Source organism: Sycon ciliatum, chromosome 6 (genome assembly GCF_964019385.1).
Source record: "Sycon ciliatum chromosome 6, ocSycCili1.1, whole genome shotgun sequence".
In the NCBI taxonomy this organism is placed as follows: domain Eukaryota; kingdom Metazoa; phylum Porifera; class Calcarea; order Leucosolenida; family Sycettidae; genus Sycon; species Sycon ciliatum.
This window is the reverse complement of record NC_088648.1, coordinates 20,321,779-20,347,663: the sequence shown is the minus strand read 5'-3', so window position 1 is coordinate 20,347,663 and position 25,885 is coordinate 20,321,779. Positions and strand designations below refer to the sequence as shown.

General features: G+C 46.6%; 1 protein-coding gene across 1 annotated transcript; it reads left to right on the top strand.

The window, feature by feature from the left end:
* Nucleotide 1: 1 nt before the first annotated feature.
* Nucleotides 2-25,885, top strand: LOC135819598 (uncharacterized). Its single transcript, XM_065332834.1, has 20 exons — nucleotides 2-864; nucleotides 2,030-2,154; nucleotides 3,322-4,443; nucleotides 5,458-5,568; nucleotides 7,116-8,050; nucleotides 9,446-9,503; nucleotides 10,660-11,522; nucleotides 12,442-12,670; nucleotides 12,921-13,042; nucleotides 13,398-13,508; nucleotides 15,501-15,639; nucleotides 16,233-16,346; nucleotides 17,570-17,745; nucleotides 17,987-18,127; nucleotides 18,657-18,727; nucleotides 19,615-19,655; nucleotides 21,594-21,690; nucleotides 22,366-22,465; nucleotides 23,227-23,358; nucleotides 25,069-25,885. Exons 1-20 carry the CDS (start codon nucleotides 662-664, stop codon nucleotides 25,495-25,497), a joined length of 5,319 nt encoding a protein of 1,772 aa, XP_065188906.1. The 5' UTR covers nucleotides 2-661; the 3' UTR covers nucleotides 25,498-25,885.

Sequence of the window (25,885 nt, the reverse complement as noted above, 5' to 3'; positions counted from 1 at the left end):
CGGACCGTGTGATCCAGTTCGAGGGTGATATGAAAATTAATGTGGAACGGTCGATGTAGTCTCGAGCACACTTCCACACTGTGGATCGATCCTTGGCTTGGTTCGCAACCAGAACTTTATCATCCGGACCTTGAAAGCTCTAGGATGACACGAGCCACTTGATGAAGGAAGGGCACTTGTCGATTGGACTGAATTTACTGTGAGATGATCGTGATAAAACATGGTCTCGACAGGAGCTCTGGGCACTGTGCTTCACAACTCTATCCCAAAAATAATTTAATTGCTCAGCGCGAAAGGAGCCTCTCGTCAGGTACTAGTTTATCAAAGTAGTGATAGCACTGATACTGACGCTCTATCGCTCTTCCAGATACGACCAAGGTCCCGTGCGCGTGCACAAGAGTAACATTTTAGCTGGAAGCAAACTCGTCTCCTGGGCAAGTAAGCTTGACTTCCGAGCATGTAGCACACGCTCGCTAGTAGTACTAGTAGCCGGTTCCAAGGCTAGCGAGGGGCGGCAAAATCGTGTGCCTCCTCAGGCTCAGGCGAGAAAGTACGGGGATTGACCGAGCGGGCTTGAACCAGGAGACAGGTGGTTGTGTGGTTCACCATCGAGTTCGTGGCCAGGTGACCTTGGCCTTCCTCGGCTCCACGCGATACCACAATGGCGAGTAGTCACCATGTTTTCCTGCTCAGCGTAATTGTCACGCTGGCCAAGACATCTGCCACTGCAACTACAGACCTACCTCCCAACTTATCTACGGAAACGCTACCTACGGGACCGCCTCATTTACCTACGCATCGCAGTAGCGGCTCTGTTGGGACAGCAAAGCGCGGTCAAGCAACGCGCGGTCATGCAAAGCGAATGTAAGTGGTTTCTTTTGGAGGGTTTTGAGGTTGAGATGCATTGTAATTAGTTGGTTTAACGCTGATTTTTGCCGACCAGTTTGTCCACTGACAAGTAATTCATTCTGGTACTCACAGAATCGATTTTCGTATGTAATTTCTGTATCATCGAAAAGTAACAAGTTTACAAAAATTAATAGTGAAATGCATGAATGCAGAAAGGAGTAAATAATTACTATTGAAAAGAGTGACGTTGTTTGTGAAGGAACCTGATGAGATTGGTGAGTCTAGATATTGTTTCTGACCAATTACCCGAAAGAGAAAATGTAGGTGTGTGCGTGTGTGTGGAGGGGGTGGGGGGTACGTGAGGAACTGAGGATTGCTCAGTGCGCAAGCCCATGATTCGAAATTTTTAAATATCACCCTGGTGATACACTATAAATCCAACTTTCGACTCTCGTAACTGCAGCCCATTTCCGTAGGATAGTAGCAATGGCTTTTGAAAGCCCGATTCGGCCGAATTCACTCACGAAAACCCACTCTAATTTCACCGGATCTGCGCCTGGGATCTGCTTCTCCAGACCTGTTGTCATGGTATACCTGATCCAATGCGTAGAACCTTGCCGAATTTTTTACTCCCTATCCTCTTTGTGCCCTCAACTACGGCAGTGAAGAAATGGGCTGCACAGTATCTCTTTGTATTTGTATTTGTATTTATGAATTCTCCACAAGCCTTAGGCTAAATGGAGGGAGTCTCTTTGCCGTTCTTCTTTTATTGTTCATGTACATGGGTGTGCTGAACTCGAATGGTGAGCCAATTTAATTATGATAAAAAAAGGAGAAGAACAAAATGTTACGAGTTATGACTACTGTCCATCAAAGTGACCAGATCATATGCAGTCAGCGAGTGCGACAAAATGGCACAAAACGGACAAGGAGTACTGAGGCATTCCAAGTCGGAAGGTTGTTGGTTTGCGCCTTGGAGAAGTGTTGGAGCTAGTTTTCAGTTGTCAGGTAGCCAAATGTGTCAGTACTTCTTGTCACTTTTGTGCCATATTGTCGCTCTTCGCTGTGCATGATCTGGTTACGTTGGTGGGCAGTCAGTCATAACTGGCAACATTTTGTCCTTTTTTTTCTTTCTTTTTCCAACATTTTGTCCTTCTCATTTTTTAACATGTGTATCCAGTTGCCCTTGTTCAGAGACTTTGGCTTGCAAGCGGCAAACATTCAATTTGCCCGGGGACGAAATTAACTTCAGTCGTTGTCTCGAGAAGCTATCCGAGAGCCTGCTGCAAGAGGAGCGCGAGGCGTGTAAGCACATGCACTGCACGAGAGTGTGGGGTTAGAGCAGTCCATATTACTGTAATTGCAGAGAGTTTAGATGCTCCAGATTGCAAAAAGGCCATGTTAGGTGAACAGAAATTTTCAGGTACAGAGAATCAGTTCCCTTTTGGATTATGTGCGTTAGTGTTTGTCTATTGTGTTAGGTACCTCCTCCCGTACCTTTTCTAGCTGGCCTGCATGCACTTGCGTACTCACCTTTTGTCTCCTTTTGTTCCGTTGGCCTGGGTAGCTACTTGCGCGCCCATAATTGCCATAGCTACCCAGGCCCTTTATCTTGCTGTTCAGACTTGCTCTCTTTTCTCACTCTTCAATAATCACAATGTAGTCGTTTCGTTCGTCTTGGTCTCTTGTCCCGTCTCTAATAAATGTCGTTCCACCAACCTACCTGTTCCCGTTGTAATGTCTGGATAATGTGTCGTCAGTCGTCCTTTCTCGTATTCAACAATTGCATTGGCAGTTTAGGCAGGAAACGGAAGCACCGAAAGTACTGAAAACAAAAGCACGCAGAATATCTGTGAAATTGCAGTACTTGAACTTCTCTGATGTTTGTCAGCAGTGGCTTGGTTCTGCAGCTTTCCTACCGGCATAAGTTTGGAAGGAGACACTAATGCCTTGTTTGACTTCCACCTCGAAACAGTCACTAACAGCATCAGCCCCTATTTGGCATTACCTGTACAAATTCCACCAAGGAACACAATTCTGTACTGATTTGTGTGACCTCTACAATACAATAAGGATGCATAAGACATACTTGGATAGATTTTTAAACTGCATTGGTACAAGAGTGTTCATTGTCACATCACGCGACCATCATTGCTTTCAGAAGCTTTGTATGATTTTTGTTGTACCAACCTGGCTATAGCTTAGTAATACGCTGATTTCAGAAATTTTAGGTGCTCAATATTATCGGTATGAGGGCAAAACGCCAGGTCAGTTGAACAGAACATTTAGGCACAGAGAAGCAGCTTCCTATTGGATTACATGTGTTAGCGTTTGTTCGGTGTATGGAAATTTTAGGTATGAAACAGACACACCGAAAGTACCGAAAATAAAAGTACACAGAACATTTGTGAAATTACAGTACACTGCAAATGCTGGATTCTGGTGATCTTCTCTGTGTGATCGTGTTGGCAGATTACAACCAAACAGAAAATTGCGTTAGCAAAGCAGCTTGGCCCAAGTCCATGTTTACAGGAGACGGCAGCCAGTCTGCGATCCAGGCTGGATCCTGCTTGTCCTGGCCAACCAGCACATCCGTGTCAGTGGTAGTCGCCGAGCCCACAGCAAGAGATGCCATGCAAAGCCTGCTCAGCAGCGTGCAGTTCCACGTGCATCGCCTGCTGGAAATAGCAGGGGTGGACTCTGACAGCTTCGGCTTGGCGTACTCAGCATGGGGAATCTCTGAAGACCACACTCAGCTACTGCCGCATGCAGCAGATCCTATCTTTGTGTCGGGCGACACTAAGGGAGTCATGCAACAAGCCCTCCTGGACAAGGTGGAAAGCGCCGACGAATCGTATCTTGGCCAGGCAGTCGCCGCGATTGACAGGAGTCAGTACAGCGATATTCTGACAAATCCGGTGGACGTCGATTTCACCACGGTAACGGATTTGATTCTCGGCCGGGAGCGCGAGCTCAGCCCGCAGCGCAAGTGCATCATCCTAGCAGTGGTGCCCAGTAGCGGTTACTTCATCTTTCCCGCCAAGGGTGAGTTCTGGCCCAATCCGAACTACCACAAGGAGCTCCTTCAGGCGTGGAACTGCACCCTGCATGCCATTATGCCACTGTACGAGTACACCGATCTGGAGCCTGGACACTGGGGCGTGGGCTACGGCAGGGAGCGCTATATCTCTGTTGACCCGGATGCACCACCGGCCACTCCCTACTGGAAAAGCATGGACGAGTCGCTTACACAGTCGATACTAAACGCGACCGGCGACTTGGGCAAAGCGGTGTTCGACACAGGGGGCATGATATTCAGGTCGCAGCTCCCCGAAACCGAACGCCTATCACCGAGCAGCGGTAAAGAGCACCCATCGCGCATCTGGTTCGTCATCGCCGAAACCCTTGCCCGCCTGATCATAGGTGAAACACCGAACGAACTTCTGGAGAGCCAATGTCGGTGCAGCGATCAGCGTCAAGATCCCATCCTGCTCACGGATCATCCGCCAAGCCATCCATGGAAGCCACCTTCCCCGTTTGCAAGGTGGCACGTCCTCCCGATCCAGGATAGGGGATGTTCTGAATTTTGTGAAGGCAAGTAGAAAATGCTTTCGACAAGCAAAATATCCCTTGTACGTGATATTTTTCTGGTACTGGTTTAAATACCTACATATAGTTTCTTATTTATTATTCTGGTTCCATAGGCCGTCGAAGTCCGACGTCACAGCTTCTTGACAACGCGTAGTTACTTGGCAAAGTGGTGACAAACAAAAGTCACGTCACCTGCACTTGTCGTGTTTCGAGTGACAGCAGCATGCAGTGAATACAGCTACAGCATCATTTTGACTGAGGAGCGCGCGAGTGAGACTTTTCAAATAAACTGCTACTTGTCGCCGAGTTTGAAGTTTTCGCCTTGTAGAGAAGCGAAGGAGAAGCTGTAGCTGATTTTTTCTTGGCGACTGCTGTGCCTGTACTGTCGTTCGGCTTTACATGCAGTCGCCGGCCAAGAAGCAACGATGGGTGTCTCTGTTGTAGGCCATCACAGCGATCGCTGATTTTTTTAGTTCTGAGACCAACCAACTTGGGGCTCGTTTCCTTGTCCAGCGACAAGCGAAAATCAGAACTCCTATCTCTCAGATGCTGGTGAACACTCAGCAGGAAAACACTGCATGATGGCTTGAGAGCGAAGGAGAAACTTCTTGAAGTAAAAAAATTTGAAGTCGCTATCTTGCACCAGCGCGCCCCAGTCAAAGTGATGCTGTGACCGTTGGAAACACGACAAGTGCAGGTGACGCGACTTTTGTTTGTCACCACTTGGCCTTGTAACTATGTGTCACTACGAGTTTTCAGGCAGCGTGACGTAGGCACTTCGACGCCCTATTCAACAGACATATGGATGCGATATATTGATCGTGGCAGCACAATGGTCAAGCTGCCGTCCCCTGAATGGGTGGTTGTGTGTGTGTGTGAGTGTGTTTGAAGGTGTGTGTGTATATGTGTACGTGTGTGTGTACGTGTGTGTGTCTGTACGTGTCCTAGCATGTTCGACCGTGATTGCCGCTGCAAACGCTCCCCCCCCCCCCCTTGTGTTTCGCGCACATGCTACAGGCCAACCATCGGACAGTGCCCTACCAATCCGCGATAACAACTATAAATCCGTATTCTACTCTTCCTGCCGTCGTGCATCACCGGGTAGTTCTCAAGTGGTGAGAAATAGTCGTAAGTACTGCCGGACATCACTGTGCTGAGAGCACACTGTACTTCTTGTGCCACATGTGTACTTGTTGAGGGTACTGGATTTCAATACTTTTAATTATAATAATAATAATAATGGCACTACTGCACCCCGAAACACAGTGTATTGAGCAGGGAGTGGTGCTTTCTGGCATATTTGCCGAGTGGGAGGTTTGACGGACTTCTTGCGTGCTCTGGATGTCAGTTGTGAGTAAGTCAAGTCTCAAGTCAAGTCGGCGGAATAGAGAGAGCTCCTGCATGGGGGCAAACCCTTTCCTAACCGTGAATCATCGCCGAAGTCGCTACCATTATTTCGTACCAGTGCAGTGTCCGCTCTAGGAATTCGATCTTACCGGGTACACGTGTACCTGGCACAACTCTTGCGACCGGGTCAGGGTCGGGTATGTTCAAGTGCAGCTACTGTACATCAGGGACTGGTGAAAATGTGTTAAAGCTCCCTGGTTGAGTCCCACCCGGGTCACATATGACCCGGTGTTCTTTTTCCAAACGGGTCCTAGTACCCCAAGCGGGTCGCTTACCCGGGTGACCCGGCTCTGTAGCAGATGCTGTACTATTACCTGTCGTGAGCTCAGCCAAATCAGAAAACGGTGATCACCTTGCTTTTGGCCGTAAATTGGTCGACGGTTGACCTTCAGATACGTTTTTGCCACGCAGTATCCTAAAAGGACTGTCAAATTGTCAATAACGAACATGTTGTATAGACCACAATAGCTACTAAGAAGGTACAACATAGGTAGTGCTGTGAGAAAAATCATGTTCGTGCATGAATAAACGGCGAGGAGACAATAATTTGATAACCGCAATCAATAAAATTAGCTGATCCGACATTTGTGTATTTTATGCAATGTTATTTCTCTAACTTAGATTTTCTATAATAGTTCAATTTTGTGTCAGTGTCCTTTAGTACTACGACGATTCCTGATGAGTGTTGTAAGAAAACTTGTTTGAATCCATATTTTTCTCTACACCATTTCTTCATATTTTCATCGTTTTATTGCACATCGTCTCCTCCATTTTTACATTGCATGAACAAAGTACACAAATGTCGGTTCAGCTAATTTATTGATTGCGATTATCATGCATGAATGATATCTTTTAAGTAAATATGTGCCCGTGTACCCTAGTCTATTGGAAGACCCATAATGCTAACGAACCTTTACTTCTAACGATTTTCGTTATGTAGAAAACGATATGTACATGTACAGTCATTTGCCGGTTTTGGCGGACAGAATTCGTTAGAATTTCACCTCGCCAACCAACAAAAATGTGGAGATCGTTAATTGACGCCTAGTTATATTCTCTGGTCTAACAGTATTCGTAATGGCGTTCGCAGTGCATGCACCTGATGTCCTGTTGTAGCATTACATCGGCTTTGTGAGAGTTCTTCTATTCTCGTCAAAAACCTTTCTCGCTTTGGAGTCTTTTTGGTGTAAGACGAGTTCAGTGGATGAGTCTCTTTATTGCGCCTATTTGTGGAAGGATATTTTACTTCTGTGTCTGTGTTTTTTCAGCTCCATTCGTGCTGGAATGGGATTGTCCACTCATTGACCCTTCCACCATAACCTACAACCAGCCTCGGCGCGTCGCCGACGTAGTGATCATTGTGGAGGAGGCACCGTCACTGCGAAACGCGCACCGCAAGATGGCCGGACTGGTAATGGAGATTGACAAGAGCCTACGGCAGCGTGGCTTCGGTGCGGATCAGTCGCGGAATCTCTACACTATTGTCGGCATGGGCTCCAGCGAGGGCGTTCATGGACGGTTTCTGCTCTCCTCGTGTTCGGCGGCATATCTGTACCCCGCCGAGTGCGTAGCGAGTGCAACGCGCCAGTTGATACACCGTACCGAGAACCAGAGAGGCTATATTCCACGGTTAGACACACTTGCCGCCCTGTCATTCGCCATCGCTAACACTCCATGGCGAAGGAATGCTGTGCGTAACATTCTGCTCGTTATGGATCGCAACTGGGAATACTCTCGGATCTTGGGACCGCCTGACATCGAGATGATGCTTGAGTGCTACAAAATTGCTTTGCACTCGGTCATCTACAACCGATTTACCAGCCTGGGTGAGGAAACGTTTGGCACGGATCACCACCGGTTCAAATATACGTTTGCGAGCAATCTAACGAGAATCGGAAAGGATCCGGTGGACATTCGCGGTGGCCTGAGCGCCACTTACGACAATATCGGTACGCTGGCCCTGAACTCCAACGGTTCGGCCTGGAGTATCGAACAGTTTACCAACGACTACCCGGGATTCCTAGCTTACATGCCCGTAGTTCTCGCTCAGCTTGCGGAGGAAAGGTATCTTCAGATTCTGCCGTGCACTTGCAGCGTGCCTGATGAAGTCTACCCGTCCAATCCATATCATGGCATCCACCATTGCTTCCCGTGCAACAAGACGAAGTGCAAAGAAGTTCAGGAAGAGGAAAACGCGAGAATTGTAAGAGCAGTTGTGAACAGTGTAAAGACCATCAAAAAAGCTTTTCAGGTGTGCAAAAAAGGACTCGGATGTAGAGCGAAGGCAAAATTTATAGTAAAGAAAAAAATGGACCAAGAAACTACAATTTACGCTATAATGTCCACTAACACCACCAGTTACTAAACAATCAGCTCATGCGATAACATTGCACGATACTGACCGATGGTATGGACGTTCTGCAACTAACTGGTGTTAGTCGACATTATGGTGTAACTAGTAGGCAGTGTAATGGTTTTGAGCGTCTCCAGTATGCAGTGAGTTCATGAACAAGCTTGAAGTTTCTCAAATGTACATTCACACCTCCTCAAATGAGCTTATTCCCGTAGCTATGCGAAAGACGTTACTTGAGTAACGTCTGGCGCTACCCAGCGTCCACACAGCTTTACTTCGGTATCTGTTTGTTGTGTCGCCGGGCATGCCTGGCGCCTGGCGCTATCCCGTACATGTCCCGTACCGTACCATCAAAGACAGCTGGCCACCTGATTCAAATAGGGCATTCAACTTCAAGATCGTAACGTAAAGCAATTTGGATGAATGTGTATGTATGCAAAGTGCATGGGGGGAATGCATGCAGGGCGACAGTGCGGGTTAGAAATCCCATCTTGGGCCAAGCTAAAGAATATACTTCATGATCATCCTTTTTTTCTTCGGAAAAAAATGGGGAGGGAGGCCGGGTATATATGTCTTTATCATTGTAAAAGACAGCTGGCCACATTTTTCGAATAGGGGTTTCAACTTCAAGATCGTAACGTGAAGCAACTTGGAAGAATGTGTATGTATGTGAAGTGCATCGGGGGAATGCATGCAGGGCGATAGTGCGGTTCGAATTGAATCGCAACGTTTTTCAGAAATATTGGGGAGGGCGGGTGGATTTTTCTTCTGATCATTGTATTGCAAAAACGTTTCTATCCGGTCGAATAACATGCATGATGACCTAAGCAAAAAAGCATAGCGAGGGCCGTGAGCTTTCAAGCTCTCTCATTACGCCAACTTTTAGAAGCACTCGTGTCATTCAGCGTACATGGGGGGTGGAAAGCTCTCACGTAAACACATACAAACAGGGTTGTCAGACTCCCTCTTGCACAAAGTTTGAAAGATACCATCACTACACTCACACTTTCCCCTTAGTTTACAATGTGACAGCTCAGTTCTATGTTCAGTCCACGTTTTCACTTTGTCATCTTACATCATTTTACCAATCTTGTATTTTTTTTAAAGTTACTTCAATTGTAACATGTACTGTTTAGCATAAACGGTTCACATTCTCTGCATTCAGAAACTGTCACAACCTTTTCAATCATTTTTGTTCATCTCACACTTGTTCCGACTGCTCTGATGGATCTTGGTGTTTTTTAGGTGGCCAAGCTGCGTGAGGAAGAGGCGGAAGAGGCTGAGTCGTATCTCAATGAAACTGGTACGAGTTCCGGGAACTGCTGAAAATCAATTATATTTTTGCAAGCGAATAATATTCGCAAACTGAGAAATGAAAACTTTCGTAAATGCCATCGATCTGGGGCTACTAATATGTGCATACATACAGACAGTACTGTGCAGTGAGTGTGACACATTTTAGTTAGCGTTCTAATTTCGTGAGTGGCCGGAGGCTTGCGAAATTTACGAAATTAAATGACTACGAAAGTTAATTGGCTTACAGTAGCCTCAGTGATGATCCATGTAATTTCAGTGTCTCCAAAACTAGATAAAGGCTACAATCATAGCAGACTCAGTGGAGGACGTTCAGGTTGGTTGGGATGCTAAGCTCTGTCTCTGACATTGAGCACTCTCTGCAGCTCGGGGATCAACGGATTTGTCCATAAAGGCTACTGTAAGTCTACAGATTTTCAGCCCATTCAAATTTCGGCCTCCCAGGGCTAAAACCCATTTTTATAGCATCAAATTTTCGGCCTGTACTGCTGCCGCCTGTATACACTGTCACACTGAAACTTGCACAACAAAATTTCGGCTGCAACAAATTTTCATCCAAACATGACCAGGCCGAAAATGGCCGATAATAGCTATGCGCCGAGTATGCTTGTTGTCTTCCAGTATTGGTTTTCACATCAGGTCAGCCACAAAATAGACTGTCCGATGCAAATGTGCCATGAAAAGAGACCCCAATAGCCACAGACAGGCTGGCTCACCTAACGCTTGTGTGTGTGTGTGTGTGTGTGTAGTGTGTGTAGTGTGTGCGTGTGTGTTTGTGTGTGTGTGTGTGTGTGTGTGTTTGTGTACGTGTCTGCGTGTGTATGTGTGTGTGTGTATGTGTGTGTGTGTGTGTGTATGTGTATGTGTATGTTTATGTGTGTCTGTGTCTGTGTGTGTGGGGGGGGGGGGGGGAGGGCTGATGATAAATTCAATTCATCCACCTTGCAAGCTGTTGAATGGTGTAATCCCAGCACGAGTTGCTATGTCTAACATAGCTGTTCGCTATCATCGCTTCAGCGATGGGCAGGTCTGAGGTGGGGGGGGGGGGGGTAGGGGGTATGTGTTAACGTCCTGTTCAGTCTATTTTATGTTTTTGAACATTTGCTGATATGGAATGCTGTGTTCCATTTTGTGCATCATTTCAGGCTGCAGTGACTACTCGGCTCAAACATTGAACGGATCTTGTGCACTGGCCACCGCCAATATACTGTTTCTAGTGGATTTGGGTGAAGAGAATTATCGTTTGCTACAATTGTTGCCTGGATTTGCTGCCGAGCTGGAAGAGAGGTTCGTCGCCAGAGGTGTGGGCCAGGCTCAGTCCTCACCGAGCGCAAGAAGAAACCTTTACAGCGTGTTTGGATTCGATGCGTCCGGACTGGTCTCGTCGAGTGTTCACTCTACGGCCGGATCGGCAACGGCCGTGCCCGTAGAACGCGTTGCGGAAGCTGTCGGCTCGCTACCGTTTCCGTCGCGTCATGAGGGCAACGGGATCACGGCCCTGACGGACCTTCCTGAGAAGATTAAATCATTGCGCACTGGTCGATACGACACTGTTGTGTTTTTATCAGCAAATACTAAGAAACCTGCTGGCTGCATCTTGGAGTACGTCCTACCCCACCCGTATATATGCCGTTCAGTTTCCTATCACTTTCTTTTGCCATTTGACATCACACAGCCTGAAAGCAGCCAAGATACACAAATGTACGGTGTTGATCCGAGTGGTGCAGGCCTCAACGCATGCATAGGTAATAAAGTTGTACCCGGCGCAACGGTCTCGACATCGTCCGAAAGCAGATACTGGGATCCATCATCATGGTTTGGGGCTCACCGATGGACTATCAGTGATTTGGCAGCCAGCTCCCGGAAAGTGACCCGTATGACGAGTGCCATTGCCAAAGGCATTGCGCAACAAACGCAGAGTGCTGGCGAGAAGCAGGCTTCTGGTCACCAGTGTGCGCTCGACGACGGAATCATCGTCTGCAGAGATTACTTCGGACCTGATGAGGAGGTACTGATGTTAGAGTGGCTTCCATATGCGACGTATTTGGCATGAAAGTCACAGGCATTTGATACAACTTGCAATGAATCGTTCTGACTTCTGTCTTAGAAATCTCTGCCCCGTGTACTTGTACTTGAACACTTGTGTGGGCAGTCAACGTCTTGGTATTTGAGCACTACGTGAGCAGTGAACGTCTAGGTATTGAGCACAGTGTGAGCATTGAAAGTCTAGGTACTGCAGTACTGAGCACGGTGTGAGCAGTGAAACTTTGGATATTTGTACACTATGTGAGCAGTGAAACTTTGGATATCTGTACACTGTGTGAGCAGTGAAAATTTTGGATATTTGAGCACTGTGTGAGCAGTGAAACTTTTGGATATTTGAGCACTGTGTGCGCAGTGAAAATTGCCTCCTGTGTGTCGTATTTGACACAACTCAGGTCCTGATAGGAGAGCATTAGGTCTCCCTCCACCCCCCCCCCCAAAAAAAACAACAACAACAACAAAACGAATATATCACTAGACTGAAGATATCGTCACTTTGCTGGTAACAAGACGTATGCTAGTAAACTGATCCTCCATTCATGCCAAACTATTCGAGTTCTGATGAACCCGCAGCAGATAAGTACAGTTTGTCAATGTATTGTTCAGTGTTGGCCAGAGAAATCCAGCCTCATGAATGAAGTAGTGCCGGTATAGAGTGCACGGACCAGTACGTGCAGGGCTGGAGCTGCGTTTCGCCCGGTGCTATTTTATTCATGAGGTTGGATTTCATTGGCCAGCACTATGGTATTAGCTAATTTGAAGTACATCAGACCTGTACTGGTGGGACGGAAGGCTGTTTGCTGTCCCGTGATCTCGTGGACAATAATTTTGTTTATTGAACGTGTTCTGTATTTTTTTCCCCAATCCTGATTCACTTTGTCCAGTGCTTATGGAAACCCGACCCAACAACATCGCCGTCGACATTTCCGACAACATCAACAACGGAAGCAGAAGCACAAGCAGCTAGGACGACCAAGCCCCCGGTCACCCAGGCGCCAGAATCGGTTATAATTACCACAAGCGCCACGACCGAAACCCAAGCGTCGACTTCCGATTTTCAGACATCTCGTGCGACGCCAAGCAGAACGCCATCACCTGTGGAAGGACCTTCAGGTATCTGATCATTAATAAGCAGGGGCGTCGGCAGGTATTTTGTGTGATACGGTTAGCCACCTGAAGTACAACTTGCTCGTCGGGGAGGGGGTGCCTGTATATACTGTCACCTTGAATATGCACGCGCCGAATATGTTTTATTATTAAGTATTTTGATGAATTACAGTACTGGCAAGGTGTGCGTCTTATATTATAATGTACTAGGGTGAATTCCACTGTATGTACGATTCTTGCCATTTTCCTCACCCAGATGGTTCTCAGCTACTCGTGATCATACCAGCAATAGCTGGCTCAGTCTGCCTTCTTGTCTTGATCATCGGATCACTCATCATTCACAAGGCATACCGGAAGCGAAAGCAATCAAGGAATCCAGTAAGCAGTGGCAAGAATAATCTGAAATACGCGTGGGCATCTTGTCTGAGTGTGGATGCCACTGATTCTGATCGTGTGAATATGGATATTTTGTCTACACGACGTCATGATTTGCAGTTGCAACAATTTGTACATGTAACCAGAACAGCACACAACAGCACCTTTTCGGAGTCAGTTTGACAGTAACACTTTGTCAGGTGAAAAGACTCATCAGCACAGATCGTTCTCTTCCCTGGCATTGTAAATCTGGTCCGCACAGGGCCATGGATATTGGCTTTTAATTTGTGCCGAAATTCTTTGCAGTCACGTGCACCTCCTGCCTTTCCTGTATGTTTTCTTCGCTGTTTCATGTCAGGTATCGTGCGCTCTTGAGGGTGGAATCAGTGCCGAGGTGCTGCCCAGCATAAAGGACGTGACAAATCATGCTACCGCAATGTTGGCTGCGCCTGTGAATACGTCTGTCACGGTAAGAAGTATTGACGCTGACCACGGGAAAGAAACATTTAGACACTTTACTTAATACTGCGTTAGTGGAAGCTGGCCTCTATGGGTGGCATTTGTAGAGGTTAAAAGAGTTTATAAGAATAAAAGAAGACCAAAAGAGCTACATGTTATGCCATAATATCCACTAACACCACCAGTTACTTTACAATCAGCTCATGCGGTAACATTACACTGACCAACGGTACTGACGTTCTACACCTAACTGGCAATCGTTGGTCAGTGTCGTGCAATGTTATCGCTTTGGTCCTCTTTTCTCCTTATAAATTAATCCTTGGCTCTCTATGCGAGGCTAATTAAAGGAGTTTTCTAGTCAAAACTGTCAAAGGTTGCCAGCCACACAGAGCACAGAAAAGCTGCTCTTTGTAGAGATTTCAGACTTTCTACTTACCAAGTTACTCAATCAATCTGCGGACAGAACTGTTTCGTCCTTTGTAGAGTCGTCAGCGCAGCACAGAGGAAATGAGGCCAAACCTGGTAGCAATGAAAAATTAATTTTCCAAGATTTAAACCAGGCCCTAACGTACCTTGCTAGAGTGTTCAAACTGACAAGTCAGTGAGCTCTGCATAACGTTAGTTACCGGGGCATTATTCTACATACACTCACACCTCGGTTATCCGGACCCCGAAGTTACGGGCACTTCAGTCTACCCCGCACCCGGTGGGCAGATTTCAGTGGAAATATTACTACTCTTTTGTCACTTTTTTGTGGAAATAGTGACGTCAGATGCCACCATATCTATGGCCTGTACCCATCAAAAAAGTATGTGATTCGGAGTTACGGAAATTGCAAAGTTACGGGCAGTGCCCGGCCCCTGACCGCCCGGACAAAATGAGGTGTGGGTGTAGTTCACTAGGGAGGTTCTTCTCTACGTTTTGGGAACGCGACGCAAAGAATCACGGGAACTTTCGTAAAGAAAGAAATCCTGTTCTGCTCTACGTTTCACCTAGAGAAGTCACGTGGAATGTGTACTGGGAATTTCCCCTTCCATATTTGGCAGTTTTCTGCATGCAGTTGATCGATACCCAGCAAATCCGTACGCATTTTCTCTGCGTGTGCCACAATGTAGAGAACCTCATCTCCGCGTAGAAATCTGGAGCCGAAACACGCGAAGCCGTAGACTCTAACCCAGACACCTGCTCTCTACGTGATTTCTCTACGTTTCACGTATAGCAGAATCTCTCTACTATCTGCTGTCTGCAATCTGGCCATGGCGTGAAAAGACCGGCCGGTGAAGTTAAGATGCAATCTGTCATCTGAAGTGAAACCGGGGACAGACCTCAGTTATGCACACACACACACAAACACACACACACACACACACACACACACAAACACGCACACGCACGCACGCACACACACACACACATCTTGAATGTGGCCTGGGATTGCCTAGTTAGCCAGGTGCCAGGTCCTTCACAGCATGTGCCTACTTTGCCAGAGTGCAGTCTTCGATGTGATGCTTTATACTGCACAATTGTACACTGCTGTATGCAATTCGACATTGGTTGCTTGCAAACCTTTCACCCAGTTATATTCTTCTTTGTATAGTACTGTCGGTCGCTGAAGAACGGAGCGCCAAAGAACGACCAGCCTAGAATTTCACCTAGCACAGCATGCCAACGTATACACTGCACTTAACTCTGCATAGACTGCAACACATGGACATGGAAATAAGAAAGGTCTTGGATAGGAGGCTGACCCCCCCCCCCTCTCCCCCTCTCTCCCCCCCCCCCATCCCCCTCTCCCCCCCCCCCTGTTCTTCGTGTTCCACAGTGCTGAAGTCCAGCAATAACAGCATGTCTGGCCAAACATGCCGGCCCCGCAAGTCTATTTTCTTCTTGTCAGGACAACATACAGTGTACTTTCAAATATCTTCTTGCCCTGTCAATCCCACCCATGCCAATGCCAGAATCCTTGTTGGTGTGTTTGTGTTCTGGTAAATTCCTCGCGTAGGTATTGCCAGTATCGTTGCTGAAACTAGGCAAGATCATTGGCAAGGGACAGTTTGGAGAAGTCTACCTTGGCTGGATTTCATGTCGTGATGAGCAGAACCGGGAAATCGAGCAAATTGCAGCAATCAAGACACTGAATGGTAAGGTGAAAGTTGGTTTTGCCCTGTGAGGAACATGAACTGCTCAAAATAGATACCACGTTTTTTGGGGTGTTAGCCGCATGCTGAAAATCCTAAAACAATCAAGAATGGCTCCTGTGTCTTGGACTCCGAATGCCGGCCGTGAATCAACCAGTGATAGAGCGTACTATGCATGAAATGCATGTATGCAGTATGGTGTCATTCGACCACTTTTCATGTACTTTTCATGCCCAAAAATCCATAATTGCAGTTGTGCTATGCTTCTACAATGTTGTCAGTTCAGTGCGAGGGACAAATAAATAAACCTTTGCGGGGAACTTCAGTCGTGCTTCTCAACTTGACTGTAGGAAATGCAACGAGTGTACTGAAAGCCCTAGATGAAGTGGATCAAGCAAATTAATATGGTCCGGATTTTAATCTCACTATGCTCTTGTGCCTTGATCTCTTTGTTGTTTTCTATATGGTATCTGTGTGCATCTGAGCCTTGATCCTTGAAGGGTGGTGAAGTTCCTACGGATGCGGAAAACTCGGCCTCTAGCCGAGTCTCACGCGAACAGTGAATTTATTTTTTAAATGTTCACGTGTGTTTGTAGTGCTCTGCTCTGATGAGGCTACTCACAACTCACTCATTGAGGAGCTCATCTTGCAGAAGAGCATAGGGGATCACCCGAATGTCGTCAGCATCATCACAGGCGGCCTGTATAATGGTAGGTCGTCATGGATACACAGTGCTACATCACATTGTGAATGAACGTGACTACAGTCAGACCAAACTATCCGGATAGGCGAGGGAACCGGATAATCAAACACACAAACTGGACGTATGCATGCCATATGCTGTAAATCGGTAACCAACGAATTTCTTCCGGATGCCGAGGGATCCGGATAAAAGAGGACCGGATAAGCGAGGTCTGACTGAACTAGTAGTGCCCGTACATTTTTGTAGTATATAATTATTTTACTTCACACATGATAACACTGCCCCCCCCCCGAGGAAAGGGACAATTGGAGAACATAAAAAGGACAAAATTGGCTTGTGAGCAACATTGGCTCACACTCATCACTGCTTTTCATAAATTTATTTCCGAAATAATATGAAACTCGGATGTTGAGCCATAAATAAATGTGGAAGAGAAAAAAAACTACGAAAAAAAACTTAACTCGTATCCATATGAAATAATATGAATTCAACTTTTCGGTCATAAATAACCATCATCAGGACAAGAGAGAACAATGGGAAGTTGGGTGCTACAGGGTAGCCATATTGGTTCCATCTAGCACCCACCTTCTCATTGCTTTCTACATGTAGCGCACTTGACGGGTAAAGCCAAAGTCAAACCGTGTGGTCATTCTGTATCGCACATTTTTCAACTGCATGCTGTCTTTACTGGCTGTAGATTGTACTGCCGGCTGATATATGAACCCGACATGTATAACAAAGTGTGGAAACTATATGGAACAAGGACAAGGAAGAATTTAGATTGCGGAAAGTTTCTAACTTTGAATTGTTTGCAGGCAACCTGCCTACACTCAAGAGAGCACTGCATTTCACACAAATCCATTGGTATCGTTACAACGTTTCGGTCTTTATGACCATCATCAGGAATGAAGTGGACATGGAAAGAACAGCAGTATAAAAGAAGGAGGCAAGCAAGCAAAGCGCGGTACATAGTGACAGCGCGCGTAGAGAAGTGCAAAGCACGTCATGGCGGGTGTGGGGTCTAACTTTGCTATAAATATTCTCAAGCTCTCATGTTTTGCCTTGCACAAGAACACCTGACGCATTGAAAGTACCAGACATAGAGTTGAACACGTGCGGCGGGTGAATACAGCCTCAGTCAATGATGATTGCATGGTCAGTTTGCACGGTCTGCTTACCATGATGAACTTGTGTGTGCGTTCACGCTTGTTTATTTTCCCTGTCATACAGGTAATGCTTGTATAGTCATGGAGTATATGTCCGGAGGTGATCTGCATTCGTTTCTCTTGGATATCAAGAAGAACACGGCCCTGACTCCCATCACCGACCCGCACCTGATGCCCAATGAGCGACTGGACATCTGCAGGCAGATCGCGCTGGGAATGGAGTTTCTGGCATCAAAACAGGTGAGGATTTGAAGTGATATTGACAGCATATGGATGGCAGTTGTGAGTCAGTCAAGTGTCGCGTAAAGTCGGCGGAAACGTGCGAGCTCCAGTGTGGGGAGCAAACACCTTTCCTATTGAGAGTATAACTTATTTGTTCAGTCCAGTGTTGCTCCATCCAAATCTCAATTGTGCTATTATCAAGTTGGAAATGAAAAGGCTATACTTTAGTTTCCTGTGCTCCGTGTTCTCTGTGTGCTAGATTGTTCACCGAGATCTTGCCGCACGCAACGTTCTTGTCAGAGAACATCACAAGCTGCGTGGAAAGCTGGAGGCTAAGATCAGCGATCTCGGGTTGTCGCGCGCCGCCATTCACAACGGGAAGTACGAAGCACAGACATCGGTAAGTCGTGAATACTCTGAAGTGAGATACAGCACAGGGGACAGGTGTAAGACTTGTGTTCGTGGATCGATGGGGGAATTTAATATGTTACACATAGCGTACAATAGACATTGAGACAATACGCATGAAATTGCTGTGTCCACTGTTTTGCTAAATGTTTCCTGCACAAACTTCCAGGCAGTCCTGGGGACTGTCACGTCTTCTGATAAGATCTGATATCGCTAACAACCACGGAGTACGATACGCAGAGCAAATTCACCTTCTAAAATCCTGTCTTGCAACATCAACTTCTCTTTGATAATGAAATGTCTGCTTGGTGGGCACTAATCCCCTGTTGTTTTCTAGGGAAATCATGCAGTTCCCTTCAGGATTTTTCACTTTCTGACTATGATTTGTAAACGATGGAAATCGTTATGATCAACGGCCTCTCAATAGCCCCTCATCTCCACTCCAGGAAATACGATCCATAAATGTGTGTTCTCTACTCATTGTCGTAATGTGTTGCATTGTTACCTGTTTGTGGCTGAAGAGGATGCTGCCGATCAAGTGGACAGCCGTGGAGAGCATCACAACGGGCTCCTTCTCATCACAGAGTGATGTGTAAGGAATCAAGCTAACTTCAAAACTACTGTAAAACGTGAATTTTCGCTGGTGTAGTATTTTCAGCTTTTCACAAAGTCAGCGTTTCGGTAGCGCGAAAACTCTGTTAAATCAGTTTTCCAGATCCAAAAATGCATTACGCACACAGTGTGGCATGACACTGTTGAATTTTAGGTTGCATTATATTTTAGCTAAAAATCACCTGTACCGAAGTAACCGCCGATATGTCTCCACCGGAATTGTCCCGTTTTACAGTGCAGTCAGACCTCGCTTATCCGCACACATACGTTTTCCACAAAAATATTCGGGTAGGCAAGGGAGCCGGATAATCAAACACGCATGCCGCACTCGAAAGCCCTATCTTGAATAGTGCCCTATCTCAAATAGTGCCCCAGTCCCTAAGAGCCAGTGAACAAATAAAGCCCTCTCTTGAATAGTGCCCCCCCCCCCCCCCGAGCGCATGTGCAAGTATGATGTTCTTTTGCTAATGTTCTTGTCCATGTTATTGCACTGGTGGTTTCAGGATCAAGATCGCAGTTCTTGTTGCCATTTTCTGTTGAGCTGCGATAGTTTACAGCTCTGTTTTGTTTTGTTTTATGCTGGATGATGCGAATGTACCAGCATTGAAAAAATAGTGCCCTCTCTTGAATAGAGCCCCATCAGTGAAACTAGTCCCAAGGGAACCTTTGTCCTACTTGACAACAGAGCCTGCTGCTATTCAAGCAGTGACTCACCTCAAGAAATGCCTGTACTGCAAAGCAAGCATCCCACAACTGTGAACCATTGGTTCCCTTCATGTACACACACACGCACGCACGCGCACGCGCACACACACACAATTATTGACTAAAAGTATCTTCCTGCCGTGCTGTATTTTTGCTCTCCAGCTGGTCATTCGGTGTGCTAATGTGGGAGGTGGAGACTTGCGGTGAGTAGAGCCATATTAGTGCATTCGTTTTGCTCTGGCTCTGCCTTCCTTTCAAGATACAGTCCGTATCGCCTATAAGGTTGGCGGCTATAGAAATATACCGGATATAGTGATCAATTTCTCAAATTCATTTTCATTTGCCATAGCTAAGTATACACAGTTATCGTGTATAGAAATAATCGTCTATAGTAATATCGCTTATAGTGATCAAATTCATATTTCAAAAGACCTTTATTACCATTATTTTTGCATCGGTTATAGTGATTGATGTAAGATCAAGCGATGTCAGAGGAGAACAGGGTATTACTTCTTCGTGAAGAACTTGTCCAGTGAGTGTTTTTTGGTGAGTTTTGCTCGTACAAGTCGTCAGGCGAAATAGCACGTCATAGTACATTCGAGATCAGCGGGAAGAAGATGACGACGTCCACTAATTTAGTATCTGTGCACACGAATCTGCTGTGTGTGTGACTCTGTGTGTCAGCCATGATATCATCTTCTGTGGTTCCATGCCTAGCATGTACGTCTGAACCATCCTGCAAAGTTTGAATGACGTTGGTTGAGCGATCGCTCCGCGAAACACAATTTTTGAAATTCTCTTCATAGTATATCTTCCACCATTGAAATTTCGAATTTCTTCGAATTTTTTGCTGAGAGGGGTGGCTTGCAACCTCGATATGGCTTGTTCCAGGCATGCTTTGGAGCCATCGCCTGTTGAAGTAGTGGCGGGGATCTGCCCTGCCACTGCTACAACAAAAAAATGATTCGATCTGAGAAAGGGTGAGACCGCGAATCTTGGTTGAATATTGAGTATTTCAAGCCTTTTCACGACGAAGATGGAGTTCTTTTTGGAGATGGACGTCGCGGCAAAGGACATGGTATCCGACTTCTGGCGTCTGGTGAAGCCAGGGATCATTAGTCCAGTCAGGTAGGCAGCCTAACCGTCGGTAAGCTTGTGTTTGGATCCCGTTCTGCTCGATGTGGTAGATCACAAACAATGTGATATCGCACAAATTGATCTCAGCATCGTGCGTACGGTATTTTATATTCAGAAAATCCCAAAGTGTCTCTGTGTGGCCGTCCTATGCCACGAGAAACTCCAATCAGGTTCCTATGTCCTCTGCCTTCATGATTGAATGTCCACTTCGTTTGAACAACGAACACAACAATCGAGGACGGCTTTGCAATGAAAAATACAGCTATACTGGAGCTGAAAAAAGAAGAAGAAAAACGTGCTCAGGATGAGACTCGAGTACATGTATACACGCATACTCTCCCAGCAGGTGAAACGCAAATTTTTGTGAATAATGCGTGTCGCCGACTGACCAGTAATTTCGCCTGACGTGCCAAAATATGCCTTCATCATGAGGAAATGCTGATTTTGTGTGTCAGGAACTACAGCCAGCTACATGACATTGTACATTGTATGTAGTGCGTTTGTGCATGGCGCGCTGAGTCGTTTGACACCCCACTCGCATACGTTGCACATGCATGCAGTATCGGTCATAGTAATAATATCGCTTATAGTGATAAAATGCTCAAAATCAAACACCAACGCTATAGGCGATACTGACTGTAGCATGTTACCCCTCCTCACATGAACAGATAAGAACACGCGCGCACACGCGCATGCACATTCTTTCCCTGTTTGTCTCTCCACTCTCTCATTATGCCATTGATGATGACAGGCGGTCTAATTGACGGGGTCGGGGTCAGTAGGTGTAGGAGTGATGCTGTGATGCTGATCCACATTGAGAATCCGATAGCAGAACCATAATGACATATTTAGCAAGTTGACCAGCAACGTATCTCTAGTTTAATGCGTTAGATCATACCCTCTATCTCTCCTGGTGGATTGGAAAAGGACACAATGTGCTTTCGCTGATTTTTCTAATTGAAGAATTGATTGAAACTGTGCTGGTGGTTTCTTTGTCATTTCAGGTGACTTGCCCTATGATGGAAAACCTAATGCTCTGCTGGCCGATATCTTGTTGAAGGGGTATCGGCTGGAGAGGCCGACTGGATGTCCAGAAAGGATGTAAGTTCCCGTGAGTGGATACCCCTTTGGGTGGATAGTGGGATACCCCTTTGGGTGGATAGTGGGATACCCCTTTGGGTGGATAGTGGGATACCCCTTTGGGTGGATAGTGGGATACCCCTTTGGGTGGATAGTGGGATACCCCTTTGGGTGGATAGTGGGATACCCCTTTGGGTGGATAGTGGGATACCCCTTTGGGTGGATAGTGGGATACCCCTTTGGGTGGATAGTGGGATACCCCTTTGGGTGGATAGGGGATACCCTTTTGGGTGGATAGTGGGATGCCCCTTTGGGTGGATAGGGGGATACCCTTTGGGTGGATAGTGGGATACCCCTTTGGGTGGATAGTGGGATACCCCTTTGGGTGGATAGGGGGATACCCTTTGGGTGGATAGTGGGATACCCCTTTGGGTGGATAGTGGGATACCCCTTTGGGTGGATAGTGCGATACCCCTTTAGGTGGATAGGGGGATACCCCTTTGGGTGGATAGTGGGATACCCCTTTGGGTGGATAGTAAGGTTACCTATTGGGTGGGCAGTAGGCTTCAGAACATATTGTAGCGCTTCAATAATGTTGAACGCTATGATGATGTTTGGGCAACCCTCAAGTAGCAAAATCGCCAATCACTGATAACATTACTGCTTCGTCGTGGTCTGTTCTGTATTCTTGCATAGATATTCTCTGATGATGCAGTGCTGGGATTTAGACCCCAACAGCCGACCAGACTTCTCTGCACTTATCCAGGAGCTCTCTCAGGAATTGGAGTCGCATTTGGTTAGTTTGTAACTTTTTGATTGCTTCAAACGTCATTCGTATCATAACAGAGCTATGTTGTTATTTATAGAAAAGAAGAAGGACCTAGGAAATACAAGTTATGCTACAATGTCCACTAACACCACCAGTTACTAAACAATCAGCTGATGCGATAACATTGCATGCCACTGATTGTTTTGTAACTGGTGGTGTTAGTGGACATTACAACATAACTTGTAGTTCCTTGGTCCTTCTTCTTTTCTATAAATTTATCCTTGGCTCTCCATCCGATTCTATTTTGTTATTTGTTAACATTGATTTATTTAATGAAGGTGGTTGCTCCAACTAGGAACACACGCTTCCTGCCAAACTTGACACTTGACTGACTCACGACTACCATCCGAAGCACACGAGGAGCAGATCAGCAGGAAGCGTGTGTTCCTCGTTGGAGCAACCAACTTCACCACTAATACCACCGAAGTCGCGACTTCTAAATTCATTTATTCAAGTAAAGAGTAAGAACCAATTAGTTACGAGTTGTGACTAACAGTTCACCAAGGTAAAGAGGTGCCTTATTGCTATTGGCTCAGCATCCGAGTTGTAATTAACTAACTTCTGAAACCTGATACCATGCATTAGCGAGATGTTTGGATTTAATTCGTTCAATGCTCCGAATGCGCCTTGATCCTACAGAGTGGTGGCGTTCCTACTGATGCGAAAACTGAGGCGTGAATTGTTTTTCATGGTCCAAAGTGCTTGTTTCAATGCCTGTGCTCTTGTAGAACTATATTCAAGTGGAGGAAGGCGGCGTCAACATGTGCATTACTCCGGCGTCGTTGCCCGACACAGATCGTCGGCCGTCCGCACTGGAGACACTTCTGGAGAGGATACGACAGTCCACTGAACATCTAGAGGTGAGTGTGGCAGATAAGTCCTGTCGATGTGAAAAAGGAATGTGGAACCCATTAAAGTACTGTAATTGCTAATAATTGTGTTCCTCTCATTCAGTTCACATTAAAGGGGAAGTCCGGTGAAATATTTAAATTTCACAGTCCGTAGAGTTCGGGTCGCTGAGTTGAATGGTCTTTGTCCGAGGAGGCTGGGGCCTACGGTTCGTCAGATACGCCCAATCGAACATGTGCGAATTTGAGCGCGCATCACACAGATCCAGGTGATGACGTCACAGAGTGCAGCCAGGTAGCCACACCATCTAGTTGTGTACAAAATGGCCATATTCGGAGCGCGTTCGATTGGGGAACCGTTTGTCGCAGCTTCTTCGGACCAAGACCATTCGATTCAGTGTTACAAACACTACGTACCCTGTGATTTTCAGCTCGGTAAACCTCGAGGTTATACCATATTTTAGCCATTTCCGAGTTGGACTTTTTCCGTCGGCATGCCTCTACGCCTAGCCTCTATCTAGCAATGCTCTGCGCGTGCATGCTAGCTGTAGTGCAGTCAACAAATTCATCACACACGGAACTACTCCCGCACTGCACTGCCGTGCTGGGGTAGCTACAAGACTCAGAAAACTAGTCGTATTGTACAGTCATGTAGTCAGAGAAAGTGCGTTTCTCCTTGCCGGTGCCGGTGGTTGTGCTTTGAGAACGAAAATTTTAGTTTTCCGCTCCCGCCTCATGATGTTACGATACAGCGATGAGTGCACAACCGTGACAAGTGACAAAACAGCGAATAGCTCGCGGACCTAGAACTTTCAGATTCCGTAGAGTTGCGAGCGAAGAGTCGTGCCCGTGGTTCAAAGAGCCTGCACTGTTCTCCAATTGAGTAGTCCGAAATATACCAAGTTCGCACCAAAACATCACCATGTGGCAGGCTACTGGAGTCTAAGCGAATCGGTATGGAACAACATTTAGAGCACTCGCATCACTCTTCTCCATTTTGGCGACTTGCTCTCCAGCTATCTGATAATTGTATCAGCCTCGTCTGCAATAGCTGCTGCTTCTTCATCAGTCGGAAACTCAGCAGCAGTCACTCTTGACCGGCCCACGCGGCCATTTCTTCAGCTGAATACCGAGGTTCTCAGCCCCAGCCCGAACTCATGAAGGTCAGCCATGGCTGCATCCTCACACTCACAAGGAGTAACGTCTTCGGGGTCGCTTGCACCACCTAATATCGGTCGCTAAATCATTTTGAAATATCACTGACACTATTGCTTTCACGCACTCCTTTTGACCTAGCTGCACGCTATAACGTTGTGGAGGGTGTCGCGCGGCCGCATGACGTCATGGCGCAGTCCCCGAAACTCAGTTTTTCAAACGGAAATATCTTGAGAACGCTTTGTCGGAGACACGTGGGACCAACACCGTTCGACTCAGCGCCCGAAAGTCTACCAACCCTGAAATTTAAATTTTTCACCGGACTTCCCCTTTAAGACATGATGCGTCCAGAAGGATGTGATTACCCACGGATATATCTACTCGGTGGTCTTCAAATCCTCTCTTAGTGATGTTTATTCATCCCTCGCTATGTACTGCATTGTGTGTGTGTGTGTGTGTGTGTGTGTGTATGTGTGTTTGTGTGTGTGTACATGTGTGTGTATGTGTGTCTGTGTGTGGGTGTGTGCATGCGCACGCACTTACATGTATATGTGTGTGTGCTACCAGATCGAGGCCCCTGAGACAGGTCTGAGTTGCTCAGGTCACAACCTTGTGACACCCCAGAGTGCCTTGGGCTTGAGTATTTCGCTCACTGCTGACGGCTTCTCGCATGGCCACAGGCACAGCGCTGCTGGCTTCATCCCCGACGTGTCGGGGAGTTGCCTGAGCCGGAACGGTCTCCTTGGGAACAGCGCAACACCAGGTATGGGCAGAGCTCGGAGCTTCTCCTCATCGCAGGAATCTGCCGCATTGTCCATAGCCCTGCGCACAATGTCTCCTAAGGAACCTGCTGCACTGCCGGTCTTGGTTGACGATGTCGAGTCGGCAAGGTACGTAATGCAGCCTCCAGTTCATTCACACCACGGGTCTCGCGAGGATGTTAGAGAAGATTACCGTATGCCATCGCCGGCCGTCTTTGAAATCCAGCCAGAATGATATCTGAGCGAGGAAGTGAGACTGCTGCTTGTCCGTGACCAAGACCCTAGTCCCCGAGTTAACCCGAGCCATTGGAAGAACTTTGATTAGTGTGTTCAGCTGCCCACAATCTATGTGTCAAGCAATTAGTTTCTTTTTGATTGATGCCATGTGTGTGTGTGTGTGTTTTACTAAGTCCACTATTCTCCCGAATGAACGCGGAAAGTGGTGGCGGGGCCATTCTACTCAGCCGACCTTGGTGGTCTCGGCGTCTGCACAGGCAAAGCGCTTGGGTGTTGCTACCAGTTGAAGATGATGTATTTTTTTTTGAAGCAACAGTTCGGTTGACACTCTAGATACATGAACTGGTGCATTGATTGTCTATTGAAAGGATTTCTTTCATGCTGAA

What these genes read in the sequence shown, in the direction of transcription:
- LOC135819598 (XM_065332834.1), top strand. Translation starts at nt 662, where the DNA reads ATGGCGAGTAGTCACCATGTTTTCCTGCTCAGCGTAATTGTCACGCTG. An exon ending in ATGTTCTGAATTTTGTGAAG is followed by an intron (nt 4,444 to 5,457) that starts GCAAGTAGAAAA and finishes CACATGCTACAG; the next exon opens with GCCAACCATCGGACAGTGCC. An exon ending in ACTTCGGACCTGATGAGGAG is followed by an intron (nt 11,523 to 12,441) that starts GTACTGATGTTA and finishes CACTTTGTCCAG; the next exon opens with TGCTTATGGAAACCCGACCC.